The sequence below is a fragment of the Phascolarctos cinereus genome, unplaced genomic scaffold (genome assembly GCF_003287225.1).
Source record: "Phascolarctos cinereus isolate Bilbo 61053 unplaced genomic scaffold, phaCin_HiC Scaffold_3;HRSCAF=262, whole genome shotgun sequence".
Classification (NCBI taxonomy): Eukaryota; Metazoa; Chordata; class Mammalia; order Diprotodontia; family Phascolarctidae; genus Phascolarctos; species Phascolarctos cinereus.
Window position 1 is genome coordinate 31885446 of NW_027555736.1, and position 26926 is coordinate 31912371.

At 48.8% G+C, this 26926-nt stretch overlaps 1 protein-coding gene across 1 annotated transcript in view; it reads right to left on the reverse strand.

Moving 5' to 3' along the window:
- Positions 1-7975: 7975 nt before the first annotated feature.
- The window catches only part of PPA1 (inorganic pyrophosphatase 1), a 36823-nt gene continuing 17872 nt past the window's right edge, over positions 7976-26926 (reverse strand). The window contains exons 3-11 of the mRNA XM_020975176.2: positions 24419-24472; positions 23414-23533; positions 20140-20226; positions 18394-18520; positions 15477-15604; positions 14196-14281; positions 12859-12928; positions 9400-9442; positions 7976-8375 (exon numbers count right to left, since the gene is read on the reverse strand). Coding sequence (XP_020830835.1) covers positions 8344-8375; positions 9400-9442; positions 12859-12928; positions 14196-14281; positions 15477-15604; positions 18394-18520; positions 20140-20226; positions 23414-23533; positions 24419-24472 — 747 coding nt within the window. The 3' untranslated portion in view covers positions 7976-8343. The remainder of the gene's footprint in view (positions 8376-9399; positions 9443-12858; positions 12929-14195; positions 14282-15476; positions 15605-18393; positions 18521-20139; positions 20227-23413; positions 23534-24418; positions 24473-26926) is intronic.

Genomic DNA, 26926 nt, shown 5'->3' on the forward strand with positions numbered 1-26926 from the left:
GTTCTCTTCTGAGTTTGTGTTTTGAGCTTCTCTGTCACCACAGTAACTTGCTATAGTCAGGTTCTTTTTTTTTTCCAGCCCATGTCTTGACTTTTATCTTTATTTTAAAGTTGGGCTCTGCTCCAAGACCAGAAGGGGCCCTGTCCCAAGGTTGAAGTTTTTTGGGCAGCTGTTTTCTGAGCTGATTCTGGGTATGATCTAAGGAGAGGTGTGGTCACTGCTTTCCTGGCCGGTGCTCTGATCTGTGAGCGACCACAAGCGCTGTTTTGTGTCCTGGAACTGTGACCAGGGTCCCCACTGTCTTGTGGCCCCAAGCTCTGGTGGGCTAGCACTCCTCCTCACCCTAGGACTGAGACCCGGCTCCCTATGGTGGCAAGGCCACAGAGTCCTGCCCCCAATGCCAGCAGGGGGGCCCCTGGAATCTCCTTCTGGACAGAAGTCTGACCCCTTTACTGTGTGTGTGGACTGAGAGGCTGGGAAGCCACTGCTGCTGATTCAGCCACCTCCAAGGCCTGCAGCCAGACTGCCTTGTGCTGGATCATGCTCTGCTCGCCCCTGCAGCCACAGATGTCTCCTTCTCACCCTCTACGTTGTCTTGGGCTGTAGGATTCTTTCACCCGTCCTTTGTTGGTTCTGCAGCCCAGAATTTGTTCTGAGGGGCTAAAGTTGTCTGGAGGGGAATCTGGGAGAGGCTGGTCAAGTCCCTACCTTTCCTCCACCATCTTGGCTCTGCCTCCACCTCGTCCTTTCCAGGCCCCATCATGGCTCCTCATCCTCTTTAGAACCAGCCACTGAGCCCGTGTTCCCTTCAGGCCTGTCCTTGGCCGTCTTGTCTTCTGGCTCTATCTTCTCCTCTTCAGCAATCTCACTGACCCCACCCCACCCCCTTCAGTTCAGCCTGGGACCCAAAGGTGGGTAGGAGAGACAGGAGGCTGAGAAGGGGAGGGAGGAAGCATGCAAGGCAGACGGGACAAGCAAAGACTTGGGTCCCCAGGGGGAGTGTTGTGTGAGGGGAACAGCAGGGAGGTCAGGGAGAGTGGATTAATGAGTATATGGGGGGGAGAAGAGTGTAGAAGAGTAGGAAGAAAGGAGGGAGGGAGGGAGGGAAGGAAAGGGAAAGAAGGAAGCTGGAAGGAAGGAAGGAAGGAAGGAAGGAAGGAAGGAAGGAAGGAAGGAAGGAAGGAAGGAAGGAAGGAAGGAAGGAGGGAGGGAAGGAGGGAGGGAGGATAGATGGATGGATAGATCAACGGAGGAAGGAAGGATGGAAGGAGGAAGGAAAGAAGGAGGGAGGGAGCGAGAGAGGGAGGAAAAGAGCGGGAGGTGGCTTCCCAGAATGATGGCTGCAGAGGTTGGCTCTAAAACTAGCCCTGAGGCCTGCTGAGTGCTGGTGGACAATTGGGGCGCCAGTGATGATGAGATTAAGATCTGGGATGTAACTGGAGTCTTTCTCTTTCTGCTGCACACACGTGTGTGTGTGTGTGTGTGTGTGTGTGTGTGTGTGTGTGTGTGTGTGTGTGATGGAAGGGCATTTCCCCTTCATCTAGGAGGATTCTGGCAGAACAGCAGGGGCCTCCTAAGGCCATTTTATTTCAGCTTACAGATCACAGGATAGGTCCAAAACAAACAAACATGCTTTTTTTTCTGGAGTTGAGCCCCGTCCTAAGACATTTTCCACTGACAGAGTCTAGATATGCAGAATCTAGAGGTGGGCTTCTTCTCAACGGACCTCAGATAGGCACTAGAGTTTTCAGATTCCTCATTCAGATTTTTTTCAATTTGTTATTATTATTATTACCATTATTACTTTGGTGGAGATGGAACAAAGAAGCTCTAGGGCGGCCGGCAGTGGGGTTCTTCGCCTTTTCGGTGTCTCGGGCCCCTTTGACCGGCTGGTGAGGCAGTGACTCTGCCCAGGATCATGTGTTTGAATCATTGAAGGAAATGCTGAGTATCATGCAAGGGTAGTGAAAATAAAGAGACAGTGTTTTTTCCATCCAAGTTCACAGACCCCTGAAAGATCTCCCCAGGATAAGAATCCCTGCTTTAGGGGAAGGCGAAAGAAGGGACTGGCGCTATTTCAGAAGCACCCGAGTATTTAACAGGGATGTGGGAGATGTGGATTTGAGTCCTGGCTCTGCAATAAACTGACTGTATGACCGTCTTCTCTTTGGGTCTGAGAGTCACCATCTACAAATGGGGCAGAGGAGCACCTCCAAATCTCGAATGGTCTAGGGATCACTTACTGAGCAAGGTGCTGGGGGGTGAGGGTCAGACCAGTGACCTGCCCAAGGCCCCCACACAGCTAGGAGATGCCAGCACTGGGATTCGAATCCGTGTCTCCTGATCATAAGCTCAGACGTGTTTCTATTACACTGGTCTCGATCTTTAATGAAATTATGAAAATGTATCCTGGGTGTCTCCCCAACTCCAAGGTGAGAGAGTGTAGGCCGAGAGGCTTCCACGGCTCCAGATCCATCCTGTCTTGTCCTTGTCTGTCCATACATCCTGCAAAGGTCTCCTGGCATAGCATGGATGCCAGTGGAGTACACGGGCCTTCACTATCACTCATTTTGTTTTGGATAGTTGCATACTTTTCCGAAGAGAAGATGGAGTCTGTGGGGTAAATTATACGGTTTACCAAAGATACTTCTATGATTTCTGTGTCTGTGTCCTTCTTACAAACATTTATTAAGCACCTACTATGTTACAATTCTTATTCCATTTGATCGTCCCTAAAACCCTGCGAGGTGGGTGCTATTATCACCCCATTTTATGGATGAGGAAACTGAAGCAGAGTTTTAGTTATGACTAGGAATTGTAGGATGCCGCTCAAAGCCTAGTGCTGGTCACGTACACGTGGAGCAAGGAGGATCCCTTGGAATGTGTCGTCCGGCTCCAAGGGGATGGACGGCTGCGTCAGCTTTTTGCTGAGGGCAGGTGCTGGGTATTGTTCCACGTCTCTCCTCCTTCCTGTGGCTGACCTTGAGCAGATGAACTGCTGAGAGGACACAGTGACCAAGTCCTGCCTGGGCCCTGGGGTCCCTGTGACTGGAAGTCCTGTCAAAGGGGATTGACCACAGAGTAGCCTGCAGGACAAGCTCTTGTGCACACGAGCTAAGGGCTGTAGAGAGGCTCTCTTCTCTGTCTCTCCTCTCTCTGTGTCTCTGTCTGTCTGTCTCTCCCTCTTCTCTTTTCCTTGCTCTTCTTTCTTCTCTCTCTCTCTTCTTTCTCTTCTCTCTCTCTCTCTCTCTCTCTCTCTCTCTCTCTCTCTCTCTCTCTCTCTCTCTCTCTGTCTCTCTCTCTCTCTCTGTCTCTCTGTCTCTCTCTCTCTCTCTGTCTGTCTGTCTGTCTGTCTGTCTCTCTCTCTCTCTCTCTCTCTGTCTCTCTCTTCTCTCCTGTCCTGTCCTGTCCTCTTCTCTTCTCTCTGTCTCCCCCCATCCCAGCCCAGTTTCTTCCTTGGCCTTCCATCTGAGGAGATCTCTCTGTCTCTCCCTCCTCCACCTCCACGTTGACAGTCACCTTGCAGCCAGAAGCCCATAGCAACCTCCCCAGGGTGGATTCCGGCTGTGACCAGTCCAGTGAGTTGACCAGAGGAGGTGAGTCTGGCCGTTAGAGCTGGGATCACTGGGGAGCTGGTGGGCCCCTGTAGTTCTTTCTGACAGTGCCGGGCAATGCCATAAGCCAGGCTGTCAGCCGAGCCTCAGACAAGAGATGCCTGGCACCTCGGTCCCAGGAGGAGCCAGAACCCATGCCAAAGCTTATGGGGTTGCCTGCATTCTGGGCCATGATGGCAAATGTTTAATAACAAGGTGCAGTGGACACACTTCTAAGTCTAATTTGCACAATTGACATTTTCTCCATCACTTTTTAAATTCTAATCTGCTGACTTCTGAGGTATAAAGGCTCACTATTTGGCAACTGGGCCGGTTCAAGCTGGCTCCAACACGCCGCTGCTCAGTTATCACCATCCATCCGTTTCTCTAAGAAAGGCCTTGGCTTTTGCTCTACGCTCCTCAAAAGAAAGGGCTGCAGAAGCTTTCAGGCTGGAGAAATGCTGTTTCTTACTATCACCAGAAAAGCGAAGAGTCCACAAGGGGAGCTGAGGGAAGGGGACATGGGTGCCCCCAGGGGCTGCACGTGTGTGACCCTCTTTGCTTCCCACGCCTGGAGGGTCCTCTTTCCTCATGCCCACCTCCAAGCTTCCTTCAAGTCCCAGCTAAAACCCCACCTTCTATGGGAAGCCTTTCCTGGCCCTCCTTACTGCTTATGCTTTCTCTCTGCGATGACCCCAATTTCCCCCATAGGTCTTGTTTATACGTAAGTGTTTGCCTGTTGTCTTCCTTTAGACTGGAAGCTCCTAGAGAGCAGGGCTTTTTCTTTATCCCATTTTCCATCCCCCAGCACAGTGTCCAGTATATACTAGGTATTTAATGAGTGCTCATAGACTCTTGCTGCTGACTGATGCCTTGGGCCTCAATTTCCCATTCTATAAAATGATGTTGGATGTGTTCAATAAGGCCCTTTCCAGCTCTGAACTGTGACAAATCCAGGAGCACCAGGGCTCATATCTGACATGCACCACCGAAGACTTTTGACCAACGATGTGTGTGTTTCCTTAATTAATTGTTCTGAACCCAAGCCAACCATTGTGGATACAGAAGTGTTTAACGAGTTAGAAATGCCAAGGAGTGGTAGGAGGGACAGTCCTGGGTTGTACTCACTAGTCATCTGTGTGATGCTAATATTATTTATGAGCATATTTGTGGGCCAAAGACATGTACCTGGAAAATTTTTTAAAAAAAAGGAACAAGATTTCATAACTCCCTGATTGCTCTGGCCATGGGTCACACCCCAGGAAACAAGAAATTTCCTTTGGAAGGAAAAAATATATGTGGGTATAGGCTGGAAAAAATTACATAAAATTGTCACTGTAAACATAATATATATATATTTTTTTTCACTGTGAAAAGTTGGATTTTTAAAAAATTTCCTTCCATTCAAATACAAATGTTTTGTCTGTTTCTATTATCACCACTGTCTTCATCTTTGTCACTGACATTCTTGATCTCTTACTAGGACTGTGATTCAGCCCACACTCACATTTGGTAGCAGGAAGTCACAGTTTCTGCTTAGGTGGAGGCAATGAGAGTGATGACTAGTGAAGACAGCTCTGGATTTGAAGACATGATCTGGGGGGATGGAATCCCAGCTCTGTCAGCCACTACCTAAGTGGTGAGCCTGTTTCCTCATCGGTAAAATGAGATGACACTCAGTGGACTCTCAGATCTCCTCTAAGGTGGTCCATCATTTCATCTGACACCTGACTACCTCCCTTTACCTTCGGGTTTCTCTGTTTGGCTTCAGCTGAGAAAGACCACAAAGAGCAACCCAGAGATTGTTCAGATTTCTTACTTATTCATTACTGGAACATTCTTATTTATTCCAAATTATTTAGATTTTAAATCTGTTCTTATTTATTCTAGATTCTAAGTGTGTTCTAACCGAATACCTTCCCAAATAGAAATTCACATCAGTCCCTCCTTGAGGTGCCCAGAAAGGTACCAATCCAGCTGTTTCTGGGACAGCTGCCTCAAGGCCCTTACAATGCCAGTGGGATCGAGAGACCAGATGCCGCTTGGACTAGCCTGGGTTCAACAAGGATGGAAATGGAAAATTTGATTCCTTCCTCTACATAAGCAGCATAAGCATTCAGCAAGGTCCACTATGAGGGGCAGAGACAGGTCTAACTTTGGGGTTTCTTGCAGTCACGACTCATTATCATCAGTGTAGTTCAGAGGAGGGGCCACTAGGTGGTGATGTTGGCACTGGGCCTAGAGCCAGGAAGATTCTCCCTGAGTTCAGACATTAGTCACAACCCAGTTCAGTGGAGAGCTCTGCATATGAAAGACCTGGGTTCAGATTATGCCTTTGCCACTTCTTGTGTTACCTCAAGGAAGACACTTCCCTCCTCCTCATCTCTAACATGAGGGAGTTGGGCACTATATGGTGAGTCAGAGCTACAAATTAACGTTTAGGACGGCATCACTTCATAAATTGGGTACTAATATTTATTAAGTCTGGGCACCACATTTTAGGAAGGAATCAATTATCATTCCTCTAAAGGTGATCCTCAGACCTGTTTATCCTGCCCTTACCTCTCTCTTGACCTCCAGTCTCACGTCTCAAACTGGCTGCCCCGTAGGCATCTTAAAGTCAACAAGTCCAAAACAGAACTTGCTATCTTTGAACTGGACTCATTACCCACAGCCTCCGTACTTCCTGACTTTGCTATTACAGTCAAGGATACCACCCAAGTCTGCTAACAAAGCCCTCCTCTTGCTAGCTTTGTCTGAATGGGCCTCTTCATTCATTTCCAGGCTTCCTCCTGCTCTCACTGCAAGGATTCCTGGGCTGGTTATTGATAATTAAGGTGTGCGGGGGAGGATGAAGGAAAGGAAGTAAGGGTAAGCATTTCTATGCCTCTTCAGATCACAGATTTTGAGCCGGAAGCAAGCTTTGAGCCCCATTATCCTTATTTTGCAGATGAAGAAACTGAGGAAAGCTTAAGTGATTTGCTAGCAGGTATCTGAGGCAGGTTTTGGACCCAGGTCTTCCTGACTTCAAGCTCAATATTACACCATGCTACCTCAGTTTCCATACACGTAAAACACAGACAATAAATACTTGTATTCATTACCTCATGTGGTTTTTGTGAGGAAAACTTCTTAAGGAAAGCAGCGCAGAAATGTAAGTGGCAGTAGTTATGACCAAGGTATTTGTGATGGGGGAAATATTTGAAATAAAACCGATTTGACTTAGTAACTCAGTTCTATCTGGGAGAGACCATGTTTGTCCGGCTTTGGGATGGCAGGGAATCCTATGAGGGTAAGAGACCACATCGCCAGCTTGCTCAGGACAGTCAGGGCAGCTCACACTCCTCACTGATCGGAGGCTTTGGACGATCTCTCAGGTGACGGGAGTCCTCAGGGGGACCAGAGGAAGGCCCCTCCCTTGCACCTCCCTCCATACTTCATTCATCCCTCAAGGTTCTTGCCTGAGCTTTTCTATCAATCCTCTGGAGCAGGGGCGTTCAAAGCTCAAACACACAGAGAACCTGCTAGATTAGCTCACACACTGACTTAGCAAACCTTACGTTCACATCATCTAGGACTGGATTTCGGGGTTCAGCATTTCCCAGTTACTTTTTAGTCTGGTTTAGGGGCCACATGTTTGCGGAAGACCCACCCAAAATGCTGAGGCCCTCCCTCGGGGTTCTTCCATATTGGGTGGGCAGCAATGCAGCACCTGGGTGCTCTACTGGTTACTTCCACAACCTAAGCTTCTGCCTACCTTAACCTAGAACCAAGTTCCTGGGTAACTAAGCTTCTCCATTTTACACACAAATTCTAAGGTGATGGAGCTCAGGGTCAGCAGGCTCTGCCCCAGCTGGTTTCATTCCGGGCACAGGCCCAAAGAGATGTTTCTGGGTTCCCTCTTGTTCCAGGTGGTTGAGTTTTCATCCTTCTTGAAGGTTGGCCAAGCTTGACATGAGTTATCTCCTTTGACCTTTAGAGCCCCTCGACATGGGTGCTGCTGTCATCCTCGGCCCCATTTTACAGATGAGCAAACAGGCTCAGAGTGGTCAGCTCACAGTTACGAGTGACGGCAGGAGACAACCTAGGCCTTAATGAATCCCAATCCAGAAGACTAACCCTTAATCCACACTGACCTAAGTGGAACTCCAGGCTAAAGAGGGCGTTAACATGTTGGGTTTTAACCAACACGTTTGTGTGATGTGACTAGCCACCTTCTCTTCTGGCTGCCCACATGCCTCATGTCGCCTAAGCCTCCTCTGGGTCAATCTCATCAAGGCTTATCCGATGGCCACACAGCCTTCCATTTTTAATTACAAGGTGAACTTTAAGATGAACATTGTAGAAAACAAAATCAGGAAATCTTGTCAAACAGGAACACCTGTGCTTGCTTGGCAAATGTTTTATTTCTGGTATTTTGGGGTTGAAACCACCCATTCTCTCCAACAGAGCTTCAGCAAAACAGTTTTATTTCCTACCACATGGTAAACACAAACACCCAAAGCATGCTTGCTTCTACACATCTAGCCCTCCACAAATGGCCTGGCCCTGGGGACGCATTCAGTTGTTAGGCAGGCAGGGACAGGGAGGAAGTGCTCTTGGGAGGACGGAACATTCTGGATAATAGACAACTAGTGAACGTGGAATTTGGCTTCAAGACAAAGCTCTCCATTACAAAGCTATGACTTTGGAACCTAGGGTTTCCTGATCAAGGGAATGCAGCAATGCTGGCTTGTCTTCCTGAAGGAAATTAGTTGCTCTGGTAATAAAACCACTTGTCCACTGTATTAAGAGAAAGAAAAAAATGTTAGAATCTCTGCTCAAAAACATGGTGGGGAAACACTTTCACCACCCCAGGGGTTCACTGGCCCTCAATGAGCTGACTTAGAACAGCTGAATGTGCTGCTGGGCCAAAACCAACCAGAGCCCTGGGGCTGCCGTGGGGGGCGAGCCCCCTGAATCTAGCAGGGATGGTCCTCTGAAGAGACACATGCATGGTGGGGGTCATCATTGGGCCGGTCCTCAAAGCCTGAGAGTGTAAGCTCCTTGAGGGCAGGGATCGTTTTATTCTTGGGCTCCCAGCATAGAGCAAGGCCACACAGTAGGTACTTCACAGCCGCCTCCTAACAGACAGACTGAAAACTGGCTGAGCTTGGTACAAGGGACTTTCGAGACCTGGCTGACCTTTAGTGGCCAGGTACGGCCCTGCTCTGAGTGCTCACCCACAGAAAAGGGTTTGCCTGGGCAGCCTCGGACGGGGGTCTAACTTACTGACAGTTTTCTAGAGTTGCCTGCTTGTGATGAATACATATTCTTGCAGGAGTAGAAAAGGGAAGTTATTTTTCTTTCAAAGCGGCTGCTTTTGGGGAAATTAGTTACAAGACTAAGTCAACAGTGGCTGCCCTACTGCAGCTCTGCTGGTGAAGCCTCGGACCAGTGTCGCGCCCCACCTCCACCCACCCCGACACTGAGCTTCCTGCCTTCACCAGCCCTGGGGAGAGGGGGGTGATGGCCCGGGTCATAGGAACCTGCTGCTTTTACCCGCAGCCCTCCTAAGGGGCCACCCGAGGGAGCCTCTTCTTGACTACAAGGGAGATTTCCCTGCAGCAGAAACAAGCCAGGCACCGCAACGGGGGAAGGGACAACTTCTGAATGGCCTGAGGGGTGCAGGGAAGGCAAGCAGGGGCCTGGAGGCACCCCCTCTTTGGGTTCCTCGTGCTGCCATCACTAAGGGCAAACTAGGGAACAAGGGAACATCTCCCGCAGAGGCTGCGCTCACGTCAGCAGGCACTGAAGCAGACCTTACCATCTGTGGGGATGACGCAGGTAGATTCACAAGGCGGCGGCAGCTACAAAAAGAAAAAGAAAAGGCATGACTATGGTCACAAATGAAAAAGAAAGACAAGGAACAGCCGCAGCAAGGGTGATGGCCCTAGAGTCAGAGGACCCGGGTTCAAATCCTGACCCTGAGACATCCTAGGAGACCTCCCAACCCTCAGCAGCCTCACCTGTCCTGCCGTCCTGCCTTCCCTTTCAAACACTTACTGAGCATATACCGTGTCTGCAGTTTGGGAGTCTTGCAGACCTAGATCTATGACCCTACCAATAACACCACCACATAGCTGGGCCCCCATGAGGCCCTGGACACAGGCCCACCCCCTGAGTTTCCATGCTGTAGACATGCTTCTTTTTGAGGACCTGTGGTTTGATCCGTGGGGGCCCCCCTTCACTGACCCCAGCCTCTCTCCCCTTTGGGAGCCAAACGGCTCCGTCACTGGGGGCCGCCCGCCTGCTGATGAGGCTCTGCCCCCGAGTGAGCGAGGCTGGGCCTGAGACGGCAGACCCCTGGGCCTGCCACACTGAAGCCCAGCCCATGTGAAGCCTGACTCACTTGTGCCCACCCGACATCACGGGGGAGACCATGCTGAGGACTGGGCCAGGGCACAATACAGACGCACAGACCCAGGCCAGGAAATCAGCAGAGTCTCCAGGAGTATGAAGCAGCAGGCTGTGGTGGAGGGAGTCCTGAGAGTGAAGACAAGGCCAGGGACCCCATCCTGACTAGCCAAAGGACCCGTCCGAGCACTCTGGCCGACCCTAAGCCAGGCATCCTAACTCTGGATGTTCCCTGACCCCCTTCTCAGAATCAGGTTTTTAAATGCATAAAACGAAATAGGAAAGACTGCCAAGGAAGTTATTCTATTGAAATAGCATCATCAGAACATTCTTCACAAACAAGTTCCCAGGGGCAGCTCAGTGGCGCAGTGGATAGAGCACCAGCCCTGAAGTCAGGAGGACCTGAGTTCAAACACTTGACACTTACTAGCTATGTGGCCTTGGGCAAGTCACTTAACCCCAACTGCCTAAAAAAAAAAAAAAACACAAACAAGTTCTCATACCCCCGGGTGAAAAAGCCTCCTCCTGAGATGACAGGGGAGAGAGAAGTAGCTGCTCAGCCATGCTGGACACCCCCTGCAGCGCTAATCACCCCTCACACCACGCTCTCATCGGGCACTCAAACAGGCAGTCACAAAGTGCGGTCGCTATGACCACTGAGGCAGGGGCACGTTTCTGAGAACGAGGCACAGAGAGGGTGACACAGTCCTGGCGCTAAGGCTGGAACCCAGGGCTCCCTCAACCACGCACGCAGCACCCCAGGATTTCACTGGACTGACATGGGTCACTACCACTCTGTCCATAGAGAGAAAGACTTGATGGGCCGCAGTGAGACAAGTTCTCACAGGAGGTTACTGTCAGTAGGATGCCCCCTGGCTCGGAGTTCAAATCCTACTTCTAATGCTTACTCCTTGTGTGACCTTCCCTTCCCTGAGCCTCCGTTTGTCCATCTATAAAATGGGGGTGGGGCAGCCTAGCTAGCCCTGCAGAGCCACGCTCCCTCAACTCTGAGTGCTGCTTGGCTTGGGGAGCTTCCAAAAGCTCCACGACAGGGGGTCAGGCTGGCTCCCCGCAACATGTCCTTCGGTGCTCGACCCATCGGGGAGCCAAGGCCAGGCCCCCTTCTTTGGCTTCCTCTACTGAGACGTGAGGCTGGTGGGGACTCAGGCCATTCCGTGGTATCCTTTGGCTCCTAGTGGCCCTTGGGCACTCTTCCAAGTAGATAATTAAGAAAATAAGATAAACCCAACAAGATAACCATGGGCAGACGTGCCTGTCCTAGGACGACGCTCACCAGGACCGAGTTCTTTAGATGAAACAATCTGTAAATCTATGGCCACTTCATTTCTCAAATATAGAGAGAAATGACTCAAATTTATAAAAATACTAGTCACTCCCCAACTAACAAATGGTCAAAGGATATGAACAGGCAGTTTTCAGACAAAATAATCAAAGCTATCTATAGTTGTGTGAAAAAATGTTCTAAATCACTACTGACTAGAGAAATGCAAATTAAAACAACTCTGAGGTACCAACTCACACCTCTCACACTGGCTAATAAGACATAGAAGGAAAATGCTGGATGTTGGAAGGGTTGTGGGAAAACTGGGACACTAATGCACTGTTGATGGAGCTGTGAACTGATCCAACCATTCTGGAGAGCAATCTGGAACCATGCCTAAAGGGCTACAAACCTGTGCATAGACTTTGATCCAGCAATACCACTGCTAGATCTATATCCCAAAGAGATTAACAAAAAAAGGGGAAAGAACCCACATGTACAAAACATTTAGAGCAGCTCTTTCTGTGGTGGCAAAGAACTGGAAATCAAAGGGATGCCCATCCATTGGGGAATGGCTGAACAAGCTGTGGTATATATGACTGTAATGGAATACCATTGTGCTATAAGAAATGATGAGCAAGTAGACTTCAGAAAAACCTGGAAAGAGTTGTATGACTGATGCTGAGTGAAGTGAGCAGAACCAGAACACTGTGCACAATACTGTACAATGAAGAACTGCGAATGACTTAGCTAATTCCCAGAAATACAATGATCTAAGACGATCCTAAAAGACCAATGATGAAGCACACTACCTGCCTCCAGAGAAAGAACTGATATTGTTTGAATACAGGTGGAAGTGCGCTATTTTTCACTTTCTTTCTTTCATTCTTTTTCTTTTATTCGAGTCTTCTTGGATGTAATGACTAATACAAAAATGTTTTATATGACTGCACATGTATATCTGATTGCTTATCATCTGGGGGGGGAATTTGGAACTCAAAACTTAAAAAAGAAATTTATGGCTATTTAAGGAGGCTTCCCTTTACCTCTCATCTTAGGAAAGAAGGACACTGACTGAGGAGCACTCCTTTCCACTTTCTCTTCTCTAACTGTTGCTGCCTAGAGCAGGGGTGTCCAACTCAGATGGATGCAGGGGCCCCCATTCCAGAAAGCAGCGCCCCTCCAAGCTGCATGCAGACTTTTAAAAATGTAATGGAATCTACATTTTATTGCTTTCTTATTTCTTTTGCCAAGTATCTTCTAATTACACTTTAACCTTGTTTGGGCTGAGTACAGGAGTGTGGCCAGCAGCCTATGGCCCTCCTGGTCCAGACTAACTCAACTCCTTTCTAAGCATCTTGGCACACTTGAAGGTTAATTACTGCATAATTAATAAACCCTCAGGGAGCGGTGAGTAATTCCTAGGATGGCAGCTACTTGACAAAATCCACTAGCCCACCAACAATTTGTTCAACTTGTAATCTCCTCCAGGGTCTTAGAACATGTCCATGGGTTTAGGCAACACTGACTGAGAAAATGAAGCTCTTTCTCTGCTAGTTCAGCCCCAAACACGACACTTTCACTTACGGTATCTACAATTGCTTTGGCAGATTCCATGCTGCACTTGAAGGGACTATCCTCTACGGTCGTATTCATGCTGTATGTAAAAAAAAAAATTCTGGAATCAGAACAGAAGTCTTGGCAGCCACAAATCTTTGCAAAAGATGCCCAGTATAACAAAAAGGCACAGACCTTACAATGACTGAACGAGACGAACGAGGCACAGCCCAACTGTTATCCAGCAGATTAAGAAAAATTTCTTGCATTAACCAATCTTACAAGAATTTGTTTCCACAAATCAGACATTCTAATCTACACTCATTTTTGTCTGGCTCAGTCCAATTCCACAAGCACTTATGAGATGCACCATAGGAAGCCCGGAGGACAGGCACAAAGCTCAGCCTAGAACCAGCTCAGCCCTGGAGAAGCTCCTCTTCTCTTGCCACACCTATGCTGACATGTACAGTCAGCAGCGGCCTCCTCCACCCTCCACGAAACCTAGAAGGAGGACAGCAGGGGAGGACCCCTCCATTACCACGCCTGCAGGGCAGGGGTTCCAAGCTGCAGCTAAAGGCCATCAGAGGGCCAAGCCAAATCTGGCACCAATATGGTGAGCCCTTGGGAGAGGGAGAGGGAAGCCCTCGCTGATGCCACAAGACAGCAACAACCTGTCTGACTGTAAGCTCTCTGAGGGCAAGGACTATCTTTTGCCTCTTTTTGTAACCCCAGCATTTGGCACACAGTAGGTGCTTAATAATGTCAATGGAATGATTCCTGGAGGAAAGAACTCTTATCTGTACTTCTCCTGAGGACATGGTGAAGCCTAGCTGGTATTAAAGCCCCAGATACAGTGGACGGTATGTGCCGTGAGGGTAGAGACCATGTGGTATCGGCACCAGCATCCCCTAGGAGAGCAGGAGCTGGAGAGAGGCCTAGTGTTAGACTGAATGCTCCAAAGCCATGGAGGCCACCTCTCCACCTCCTCCAAGGCCGGGCCACACGTGCCTCGTCTTGGTGTTTCCTCTAGTGCCCCATGGGATAGGCACCCAAACATGTGCTGAATCCATGATGAGCCCTCAGCTAAAACCCTCCCAAAGGCTCGCGGTTGTGGCTGTTTTAAAGCCTTTGCTCCAAGTCAGAGCAGCACCACAGCAGAGCGGATGGAGAGGCGGCGTGGGCACCAAGGAGGCCTGGGGTCAGGCTCAGTCTCTGACACATCTGGCTGTGAGTCACGGAGAGGACGCCAACCTGCACTGGTAAAGAGAGCTCCCCACCCTCCTGCCATCACAGGCCCCATACTCGCCCCCGGCCCAGCACAGCTGACAAGGACAGTGCACTGACCTCCTGGAAGGGTTCAGACCTACCAGTTGATTCCTCCTCCGTCTGTCTTCTTTGCCACCAGCGCCTTCCAGTGGTCATGAGTGCTTTTAATGATGTCAATGGCAAACTCCTACAATTTCAAGAGACAGGTGATGGATTATAGGCATGGTGATGAGTTTCCTTTTTTGATCCTCCCCCTTGTCCAGCTGAGACGTTTTCCTATCCGCAGGACCTGGGCACTCCCTGCCGCCTATGCCTTGGTCTGGCAGCAATGGCCGTCTTCTAAAGCACGTGATCGGCAGCAAAGACAGAATCTGTTTATTGACATTTGGATTTGTTGCATACAGAGTTCTCCCTAAAGGCAACACGAAGCTCTGGAGACACTTGTGAGGAAGCGGCTCTCTGAATGATAATGAGGAAGCACATTGTTAAGCTGAGCTTCCTGGTGGCACAGTGGACAGAAGGCCAGGCCTGGAGTCAGGAAGACCTGCGTCAGACCCAGCCTCAGACACTCACTAGCTGTGTAACCCTGGGCAAGTCACCTAACCTCTCTCTGCCTCAGTTTTCTCCACTGTTAAAGGGGGATAATAATAGCATCTACCTCCCAGGATTAAAGAAGATAATAATTATAAAGCACTTTGCAGAACTTAAAGCACAGTATAAACGCCAGCTGTAATAAGAAGATATTTCTCAAGTCTAAAAAAGCCTTTCCAGACTTGTTCCTTAGGAAGGTGGCTGACAGGTTAAGAACAAAAGGCCTTGCTGAGGCAGATGGATTAAGGGCGGGCACCTAGGTAGGACAAAAATCCACACTGCCTCCTCCCCCAGTGAATCGCTGCCATCCTCAGGCTCTGACACCACTGGCCTGTGTTCCCACTAAGGGAAAAGAGGACCCTCTGAGGTTCAACAAAGACTGATTTGGCTGCCCAGGCAAATGACCCTTTCAGGCTTTGCAAGGGCAGCCAGGGAAGGAAGTGGGTAGTTCTCGATGGAGATTAAGCCACAATTACTCTGGCCTGTTAGTCCCAAACTGTATTCAAAATGTTAGGACTTTTTCCTTGTTCAATATTCCCATACATGTAACCTCGAGTTATCCTGGGGTAGAGAGAGGTCTAAGGACATATGACTGATTGCGCCAGTTCAGACATTACCTTTCAAAACCAGAAATGCTTGGATTTAGAATAATGTTAAAATAACAAAAATGGTTTCCACCACACTTGTGCCTAAAACAGAGTGTGGTATTAGTGTTTGTTCTTTGACCATAGCATCGTACAATCCTAAGCCTGCACAGAAACAGGGTCAGAGCTATGAAAGAGGCAGCTCACCTTATCTTTAAATTCTGCATTGAAAGCAAACTCATTTTCTGGTTTCCCATCAGGCACCTTGTACTTTCTAAACCATTCCACAGTTGCTTCTAGATAACCAGGTTTCAGCTTTCTGACATCACTAATATCTACAAATGAATAAATAAATACAATTAAAAAAATAAATTGACTGCAAGATGCACAAATGTCCCTTCCACAAATGTCCAATTTTTCGTATGAGCAAATCATCATGAGATCTGTGCTGTGAGGCAGAGAGAAGACTTGCCCTGGGCTGCAATGCTCAGGGAAGGGAAACTGAGGTTCAGAGGTCTGGATGACCTCCTCAAGGTCACCTGGAAAACGCTGAGTCAGGGGAAGGTTCACCTGGGGCCAGATTTTGGCCCCTAGACCACTAGACACAGCCCAGCAAAGAGCAGCTGGTAGGTCCCAGAGCTTTCACTTCCAAGTACCGTATGGACTGTGCTACGGACAGAGACACCTATCGACAGGGTGCCTGGATGCGGGACCAGCCCGTTCCAGTGGCACAGTGGACTCCCAGCCTTCACCGCCCTCTGGCCTACTTTATATCTTGACCAGTTATCAGAACACGTTACATTTCACTGAAAAGCTGGAAATCCACCTAACATTTTTATTAGGGGCCTCCTACATGCAAAGTATGTGTCAGGCCCTGAAGATGCTACTAGGTCATTAGCCTTTGATTTAAAAAAAAAAAAAGATTCACGTTTTCTGCTTTTATAGCAGTTACTCTTGCAGGAAATTTTCCTTGTGACAAAGCAAAGCAATTTAGGGCCAAACCAGCCGGCCAGGCAGCCCTGCCTGGCATCAGACTCTTCAAAGGAGCCTCAAACCACTTCTGAAAGAAACACTAAGTCTCGTCTCCAACAGAGCATCCCCCTCTGCCCGGAGCCCACATCTCTCTTGGGCACACCTGATGAGCGAGCAAGCCCGGCTGCTTGCTGATTAGGAAGCGTGTGCATGTGCCCCCTCCCCCAGCCAGGGCATCAGGAAGGTGGGGCTAGCTCCCATCTCCCCTGCTCACAGGTCTCCTTTGATGGGGCAGGCTCTGGGCAGATGTGGCGGGGCAGCAAAGCCCATCGCCACTCTGGGCTTCTGTTCTCTTCAGTAAAACGGGGGGAGGGTGAGTTACATGATTTTTGAACACTTTATTATTCTATTATTTGATAATTTTCCAGTTGGCCAATGCAAAAAAAAGTGAGCTACCATGAATTTAAACCAACTGAAATGTACGGAGAAAAGGTATGATGGAAAGAAGGCTAGCTCTGCCGTTAGAGGCCCTGTGTTCAAATTCTGCCTTGAGGCTTCCTGCATATGTTGGGCCAAGTTACCTGACCTTTAAAACAAAGGGACTGGATGGGATGGCCCGTGAGCCTCCAGCTCCAAAGCCATGACAACGTCATCACCAGAGCAAGTCAAGAACTGAGCCTCTGAGGCAGCGATGTATCTGAATTGCTGTTGGAAGACATGGCCATTCCCTGGACAACGGCTTAGTTACCACCGTCATGTAAATCTCAACTACGCTAGGAGGCGAGATGGAATCTGTCCTCTGTTGAATATCCGGCTTCATGGCTCAAAGGTACCAATAAAAGAAGGGCTGTTTAAAAAGAGTGTCCTGTCCCTCTGTCTTGCCCTTAAGGAAAACATGATGGGTGGAGAAGGGTGGGAGGCAAGAGAACGGGTTATGTAGACAGGCAGGACGTGGAACTGTCCTGGCTGGACACACAAACGTCCAATCCCACTGACCCAGAGCGAGGCATCTTGCTAGGCCCTCCCAGCAGTGTTCCATGCCTGTTTCCTTCCCATCCCCAAACCTGGCCAGGTCCAAAGGACGCTCACATGAGCTGATACAGAATCACATGAGAACAGACTGATGCGAGGGGGGTACAGGAGAACCAATGTTATTACAGGGTCTTACTCCTTCAGCTAACCATGGACACATGAGCATTACCAGTAATCTTCACACGGGCCCAAAGACTAACCGAACATTGGAGTTCAGTGGAATGAGATCCTGGCTGAGGCAAAATGCCTAGGGATCTTAGCCAAAGCTCAGCCACCAACTATGTGACCTTGGGCAAGTCATTTCTCCCTGGGCTTTGGTGTCCTCCTTTATAAAATGAGGAGTATGACCGGGTCTCTAAGATCCCTCTAGACAGGGAATGTCAGTTTGAACCCTGGCCTGGCTACTTACTGGCTATGTGACCTTGGAAAGTTGACCTCTCTGGGCCTCAGTTTCCTCATGGGCAAAATGAAGGGGCTATGTAGAAGACCCTTCAAGGCCTCTTCTAGCTGCACTAAATGGCATGATCCTCTTCAGAGGCTCCAGGCCCACTTTTCAAACAGAAAGGGCGTGGGCATCTGGCACATTCATTCCACTCAGACTAAACAGTGCAAAGGGCAGATTCAATCCTGGAATGTGGCTAATGGGGACGGGAGGCTTTCCTGCTCTTCTCACACTCCAATAAGAGCAACCTCTAACCTCCTCTATCTGTGGAACGAGAAGGGGGGGCCCCAGAGGATCTGCGGGATACAGTGACTTAAGCACCTGGCCTTCCCCAGACAGGACAGACGCTATCTCGGGGTCTAGAGGATCTGCGGGGTGCAGGGATTTAAGCACCGGGCATTCCCCAGATAGGACAGACGCTAACCTGGGGTCTAGAGGATCTGCGGGGTGCAGGGATTTAAGCACCGGGCATTCCCCAGATAGGACAGACACTAACCTGGGGTCTAGAGGATCTGCGGGGTGCAGGGATTTAAGCACCAGGCCTTCCCCAGACAGGACAGATGCTGTCCTGAGGTCTAGAAGATCTATGGGGTACAGGGGTTTAAGCAGCGGGCATTCCCCAGAGAGGCCTTGCAGGCCAGATACGATCGCCTCAGCTTCCTGCTCAGCACAACTCACCGTTATAGCTAGCAGCATCGGGATCATCCACGTTGATTGCAATGACCTTCCAGTCCGTTTCTCCTTCATCAATCATTGCTAATATGCCCAGAACCTTCACTTTGATCACTTCTCCTCTCGAACATATCTAGGGGTAAAAACCTGAATCACGACCGCGCCAACGCTGAGAATGAGAGGGCTTCCCTGGCCAGCAGAGAATGACTGGGCTCCAAGAGGGGCAGGACCCCAGACCCCGCTTCTAGCACAGCCCCCGCCCCAAGGCCTTCCCAAATGCTGGTGGGGTTTAACTAGCTGAAAAGAACCAGAGAAGTCCCCAGGGCTCAGCCCAGGTCCAGGCCCAGGCCAGCTGAGCTACCCCACCCTCTCTGGGCCCCCGGAGTTTGTAAGGTCCTTTCCAACACAAACAATCCATGAACTCTCTAGGTTTGGCCTTTATTGGCTCCACAGGACCTCTCTGGTTTAGCAGGCATCACCAGCAAGGCCCGTACAAAACCCAAAGAGCATCAGGGCGGCCCCCTAGGAAGAATGCGGATGTGGAGGCAGAGACTGTGGGAACCTGGGCAGGCCACTCAGCTAGTGTGAACCTCACTTTCCTCCTCTATAAAGTAAAAGGCCAAACAAGATGATTTCCAATGTCCTTCCAGGCTCTGAAGCTACACTCCATTCTGGGCAAGGGAACAGGGGCTTCACTCTCTTACTATGCTATGAAATAATGTGCTCTCTGATAAAGAGAAACCCCAAAGAAGCTACTTTGGATGGCATTCTAAATAAGCATCAAGGTTTGGCTAGAGCACACACATATGCTACCTCCTCGGACCTGAAGAAATGGAGAGATGGCCCACGGAGGGAGTAGAAAGACGATGTACGCGAGTCAGGGGTTGTGGGTTCCAATCCCAACTCAGATGCTTCCTGCCTATGTGAGCCTGAAGTCGCTTGGTCCCTCCAGGCTTCAGGTAAGAGGAGGCGGCTGGACAAGGCGCCGTGTCAGGGCCCTTCCAGCTTTCCATCTAGAATCCTACGGATTGTTCACATCTGGCTAATATTTCCCACAGCATGTGAATGGTCCAAAGCCCCAAATCACAACCATCAGAGAATCAGAAGGGACCTTTCTTTGAGGGTACCTTGTCCGACCCTCATCTCCAGAGAGTGAAGTTCATTAAGATCGGCCCCAACTGCCCCATCCAGAGCCTGGCCACACTGCTCTTGATTCTGCCCTCCGGAGTAGCCCAGAACAGGGAGCATTCTCTACCATTAGAGACGTGACAGGCAGTGGAGAGAGCCCTGCACTGGGTCCCAAGCCAGGGGCCTAGGGTTCTAATCCCAATTTTAACACCACCTAGCTAGTGAGGAAAAAACAGCTGAGATTTACATAATGATTTACTGAGCATTTTACATCAAACATCTCAGAGGATCCACACAAGAATGCTGTGAGGTATTTGTCATTCCATTTTACAGATAAGCAAGCTGAGGCACTGAGATACACAGCTGTTAAGTGGGTCTGTGAGTCTAAATCCAGTGTCCTTTCTACTACCCCAAAGCCAGCTGCCCGTGTCCTCTCTGAGTCCTGGCTTTCACATCTGTAAAACTGGGGGTGGCGACGGAGGTGGTGGGCCCAATGAACTCTCCATTCCATTGTACTCCAGCTCTATGAAACAGGCCAACTGAAAACAGACTCTGAGAGCCAGGGAACACCAATGAACAGAAGCCTTTTGTGAAGGAGAGGGCAGGCCCTTCCAGTGCATCTACCTTGCTCCCAATCTCGCAGACATCAATCGGGTCGTTGTCTCCACAACAGCCAGTGTGCTGGTCTTTATGCCCCGGATCTTCCCAGGTCTGAGGACAAGAAGAAGAGAGGAGGGGACGTAAAGGCACAAGGGCACCTCCCCTCCCCCCTGGTGCAAGCTCCCTCCCCTCCAAAGGAGGGGCCAAGGAGTCCAGCTACATTGAATCTCTCTGAGCCTCAGACAAGACTTAGGTAAGCTAGAGATGGCTGGGATTTGCCTCAGTTTCCACAAAGATTTTGACATATTAAGATCATTACTAGTTAGAGGAAGTCAACCTGTGGATCAGGAAGCATTCATGAGGTGCCTACGTCGTACCAGGAGGTGCTGTGGATACAAGACAAAAATCCCTGTCTTTGGAGAGCTTAAATTAGACTGGGGGAGACATGTACTCATTTTGGGTCCATACAAAATAAAGAAAGGTAATGTTTTGAGGGGCAGGAGATTAGAGGGAGGAGGTACTAGCATCTGGGAGGATCAAGAAAAGTGCTTGGGCCAAGCTTCGAAGGGAATTAGGGACTCTCGGAGGTGGAGGTAGGGAGGGAATGCATCCCTGGCATGCCAAAGCACGGAGGTGGGAGATAGAGGGTTGTGGATGGGGAACAAATACCAATTAAGTGATAAATAGGATCACAGAGTATCGGATGAAACTGGTTAGTAAAACTCATTAATTTACTAGAGTCAATATACAGAAAACAAAATGGATACTGTATGAACGTCATACACAAAAAGCTCTCATTAAAGTGATTCTGAATGCTTAGCACTGGATAGCCATCTAACGGCTTAAAGGTATTCCTCAGCTGTAAATTACTTGAGGTTTAGCAGGGAATACCTATATAGTCCTGTTTGAGCTACGAAAACCAGCTCGGTAAGAACAGGACGGAGTCTGCATATATTTGTGGCATGATCTCTCCTTGCTAGACTGTGAGCTCCCTGAGGGCAGGGACCATCTTTTGCCATTTTTGTATCTCTAGCATTTAGCACAGTGCCTGGCACACAGCAGACACTTACTAAATGTTAACTGATTCCGTCAGATTACGGCCTGGTGGAAAAGATCAGAAATGGGGGCAGGGTGGTTGGGGGGCCGTGTGCGTGTCAAGAGAAACATACCGTCCAGGACTAGGCAGGCAATCACCCCACTGCCCCTTCTCCTGGACAGAGCCCGTGGACATGTCTGTGCTCAGCAATGGGCACCGTGCTTTCAGAAAGATGACAAGCTGGAGCACCCCCACGAGGATGCTCAGGTGACGGAGGGGCCTGGAGCCCGTGCCAAACGGGCCCCTACTGAAGAAAGTGAGGCTACTTAGCCAGGACTCTGGGGGAGGGGGAACAGACAGGATGGCCCTTCAAGTAACCGGAGAAACATTTGCTTTTATCCGAATCCCAGCTCCTCAGACGCCCTGCTCAAGGCCCTCAGGCCTAGTAGAACCCCAGATGTGCAGAGCTCCAAACTGCATGGAGCCAGCACCCACTGCAAGCCTCGGGCAAGGCAGGAGGGGTGGCTCTCATGCCACTCTGAAGGAGCTCTGTAGACAGGGCTCTCAAGCGTTTCCCCATCAGTTCTGGAGAGGGCCAAGGACCACTAGGCACCAAGCATTTTTCTTACAAGCGAATTCTCTCGGTGTACTTCAAGTGCCCATTCTGTTGCTGTGAGCACTCCCTTTCCCCACACATGGCCAGCTGACGAGGCCTAAGGATAACAGTGAGCTGCTATGGTTAAAAAACAGCCTCCAGCCAAACTTCTGCTTGTGAGTGTGGGGAGCTCTGGTCCACGACCTCTTTCCATCAGTGTAGACAGATGGCTTCCCTGGGTCTCCCTGACCCCAAGGCCAACGCTCCAGCCAGGAACGTCACAGCCTAATCCAAAAATAAAAGCACGCAAGCTTGGCTTAATAGTGTTTGCAAGGAAGGGAAGAGCCAGACTGTCACCTGCTACCCTCCCAGAGTTCAGTGCAGTCTAGGGCAGAGGAGAACGGCCTTGGGGGAGGGGAGCACAGGCTCTAGACAGCCGGGCCCAATCCAAGCCTCAGCTATCGGTGAATGAGGCTAAAATACTGATGAATGACTTAGAGACTGTCAGGGGTTTTTCAGCTAGCTCAGGACCAAGCTTTGCATGGAAGAAATGAAAACACCTCCATCACTCCTTTTTCTCATCTGCATAATGACTCAGAATACTTCCATAAACAAAAGCTCCAGCACGAACTTCATCCAGCATGAACTAAAAGGTGTTATTCCAACTCATGATGAACCCTGTTTTTTTTTTAAGCTAACTCCGGATTTTACTGAGAAAATACAAACCTATAGACCATCATATTCACTGCATTTCCCAATGCTCCATCCCTTCCTCCTTCCCCAGAGGGACATCCCTTATAATAAAGATTAAAAAAAAGGGGGAAAAACCAGTTCAGCAAATCAAGTCAATTCCAGACAGTGAACAAGTTTTACATTACAAGCAGTATTCCATACCTATAGTCCCCCAGCAAAGAATCCTCCCCACCCCCAAGATCTGACCCAAACACTCAATTTTCACCATCGCTCCACAATGCAGAAAACACATATTAGGGACCCTCCCTTTCGATAAGCCAATCTACTGAGTGAAGCAGCCACCTCCCATCACTCCTCAGCAGCATGTTCCACCCGCTCCAGTTCCCTGGTGAGGAGCCCTTCCTAAGCTCAGAATCATTGCACATAAACACAAACCATCCAGGACGACTGGATCAAAGTCAGCTACCTTGTGATCAGCATGTAAACACTGGGCTACCAGGACTCCCACCTTCCAGTTTACTCACTATAACTTCGGTCATCAGATCATTTTACTTCCCTCAGCATGACATTTAAACTCTACTCTGACAAACAGATTAAATTCTGCATGTGCTCTTTTTAGGGGGTATTGTTGTAAGTTTGAGTTAAACATCCAGTCACTTGCTCCCAACACCCAAGTGTGCAGCCCTATCTGTGGTGATAGAGGGGTCCTGACCCAGACCTGGCCAAAAGGGTCATCATCAGAAACTGACAGGATTTTTATCAGTGCCTCCTAAGGACCTCTTCCACAGATGCTCCCTGAGGGCAGGGGCTGTCATTTGTCTTAATTTGTATCCCTAGGGCTTAGGACAGTGCCACAAAGTAGGTGCAAAATAAATGCTTACTGACGGGCTTTTCTATTGCATTCCCCAGCGCTGAACACAACATTTTGCACACAGTAAGCCTAACAGCCTCTTCATTCACTGCACACGACGTACCTGAGGGATGGCCCCGTAGTTCCAGATATAACCTTTGTGGGGGAAGACGTTGGCAATGTAGCGGAGTTTTCCCTTTTTGACGTCTTGCTTAATCGGGTTTAGAGGATCCTTTGTCGAGATCTGAACAGACAGACCCATGGTACTGGCAGTTTTGCTGTGAGATGCTATTCAGACGGGGATCTGGACAGGGCTGGGGAAATAGGAATCCCTTGATTCAATCTCTTAAGTGTCTAGACTACAGGAATAAAATAAGTGACCAAATATGGTGTTTTTAAAATCACAACCAGCTTATTTATGTGGCAGGAGAAATAAGGGATGAACAAGAAAGAATTTCTGTTCCACAAGGCCCACCAGAAATCCATCTGACCTTTTAACCTTGGGATGAGGGTAATTAGGGAAAAGTCTGTGGAAAAGTATTCAATTCTGAATCAGAGCACTGGACTTGAAGTCAGGGTCTCCTGTTCACAACCAAATGTCTGAGTCTCTCTGTGCCTCAGTTTCCTTGCTGTAAAACATAGGGGTTAGACTGGGTGATCTTAGGGCTATGAGCCCAAGTTAGCAGTTGCGCTGGGCCTTTAAAGGGTAGGATTTGAACAGGCAGAGTAGAGGTGGGGGTGGGTGGTGGGTAGGAAGGAATGACTGACCACAAAAGCCAGGTGGGGGCAGGCAAGCCCATAGAGCAGCCTGGGAAATAATCATTCACGTGAGAGAACGTTTTAAGGGTTACAAAGAGCTTTCCTCACAACACCCTTGTAACATAGAGAGGGCAAGCATTTGTGACTACCATTTTACAGAGACTAGCTGCAAAGCCCACAGACCCCTTGGTCCTGCCAAGCCCAGGACCAGCACCCCCACACTGGCTTGTGTATACAAGTACACTCGGGGCAGGCAGGAAAGGATTGCTGAAGCCAGACGGAAACGCCAAAGGAAGTGGGATTTCACTGAGTCTAGCAATGCCTTTGCACAAAAATGCCATTGGCTGTCCTACCAAAGGAAAGCAATTACCTCCATCTTTGCATTGGTCCATCGAGGTACTTCCACAACCATGTGGAACACATTCTGAAAACAAAAACAAAAGGCAAAAGGTGAGGGGAGAGTTGCTCCTAAAAACCCACACAATGTGAGGAACCTACATCTCACCAGAGAGGTCAACTTCATTTTGTTGACCCAAAGCTAAGATGTTAGTTTCATTAATGAAGATTTTTTTTTCAATTATCAAGATTATTTTTCTCCCTCTCACCTCTCCTGAGGGGAACCCTTGTAGTGACAAATATGTATAATCAAGCAAAACAAATTCCCACACTGGAGGTGTTGGAAAATGTGTCTCATTCTCCAAGTGGAGTCCAGCCCTTTGAGGAGGTGGGGAGCCAGGAAGATGTGGGTTCAAGTTCTAACTGGCACATAATAATTAGCTGTGTGATCCTGGGCAAGTCAGCCTCACTTTTCTCATTTGTAAAATGAGGATCCTAATTGCACCTGCCTCCTAGGGTTGTTGCAAGGATCAAACAGAATAAACTACACACACAAGCCAACGTGCGTTTGTCAGGACTTGAACCCGCCTTCCTGACTCCACTGCCTCTCCAGGCAAGGGAACAGTGCCCAACAACAAAACCGTCAGCAGCTTCCAGCACGCAGACTTTGTCCTGTTCTACAAGGTTAAGAAGGAAGGGGGGAGGCTCAGTCAATGCATCAGCCTCTTTCTTTTTTAAAAAGGATGCTCAAAACAAAGACTACTTGGAAAAGGCATCGATAGACACAGAGCCAAGGCAGCTTGTGACTCGAGAACCACGGATCCCCACGGAATCATGCCCAGTGATCTGACTTCCTCCCAAGCACTATCACCAGTGGTAAGTGTCTCTCCGACCACCAAAGGAAGGAAGACACAAGGATGGCTTTGGCACATGGCATACAAACAAGAGGCAGCTAAGATAGAAGGAGACGGAGCTGCTCTGATACCTTCTTCTACCCATGCTCCTATCTAAGCAGCAGGCAAACTATCCGGGCCCTCATTAAGACCCCAATAATGTTTTTGCTGCTTCTTTAATGCTTCTGGTTTAAATCACCCCAAAATAAAGCTAAGCCAGACAGCTCAAAACTTCAAGTCCTGCTAAGTCAGACAAATGCATGGAACAGACTGCCTGGGAACACAGACTTAATCTGATATAAGAAGAGTACAAAAGAGTCCACTACTATTAGAATGACTTCACCCATCTAGGCACTTTCCCCCGGGTCATCCCCTGAGCCTTCGATGTTCTCCTTCCTTCCCTCTGCCTTTCAGAATCCCTGAGTCCCTTCCAGACCCAGCTCAAATGGCACCTTCTGCAGGAGTCCACCAGGGATCAGCGCTTTCCACCCACCTGGTGTATATCCTGTACATGCCTATTTCTGTACAAGTGGGCTTTCCAGTACAATGTTTTTGCAAGGACTGTCTTTTGTTTTTAATTTGTATCCTACTTAGTACAGAATCTAACACACAGTAAGCTGAATAAATGGTTAAAAATCATTGGTATTCTTTAAAACGGAGGTTCTTAACTTAAGGTTCCAGAATTTGTTCCCTAAATATTTTGCTATTATATTTCAACATAATTGATTTCCTTTACTCTTCTGTGTTATACATTTAAAAACATGATATGGGGGGGCGGGGGAGAAGATGGGTTATCCAGGGCACAGACATCAAACTTAAAGGAGCCTTGCCTACAAATGTCACTTGAAACCTTTTTAGAGGTGTGGGAAACCTCTGGCCCCTGGGCTTGGCTCACGTCTCAGCTTAATTTCAACCAGCTGACCATAAATCTCCTAAAATTCTCAGACAATCCAGTGGGTGTGCTCCAATAAAACAAATCTAAGAGATAACTGTTGAAGAGACCATACCGTCCTCTTAACCCTCTTCGGGAACAATATTCCCAAGGTCCACAAGATGGGAGAATTACTCCATGAAAGAGAAGTCTAGCGTCTGTGAGAGAACCACTGCAGAATAATGATCAGAACTGCAATCGAACCCTGCATTTGGTCAGAAAAGGGGAAAACAATCAAAGAAATCTATTACGCAGTCATTCAATTTTTGAAAAAATGAACATAAGACTAAACTGGGGAGGATCTGAAGAGAGTTAATTGATTAGAGGCCTAGAGAATTAGCTTATTTAGAAAGCCTAGGATAAAATAAATCACGGTACCGGAAAAACCACTACTCAAGCTAACCAGCAGAAGAAACTATTTTCAGGGAAGACACCTTCAAAAACTGAAACGATGGTAGGAGAGCAGTTCACAAAATACAACAAATTGGGTGAATGTTAGAAAATTTGGTGGGATAACAGCATGAGCCGTGTGCTTTGTAAGGATGACCAAGGTCAATTAAAAAGAGAGGAGGCAGAGGGTGAGGGAGGTGTGTGTGTGTGTGTGTGTGTGTGTGTGTGTGTGTGTGTGTGTGTGTGTGCTCATGCTTGCGAACAAGGACCCGTACCACTGACACATACAATGGGTCAGTGTCAATACTTGCCATTGTGTGAGGAGGCC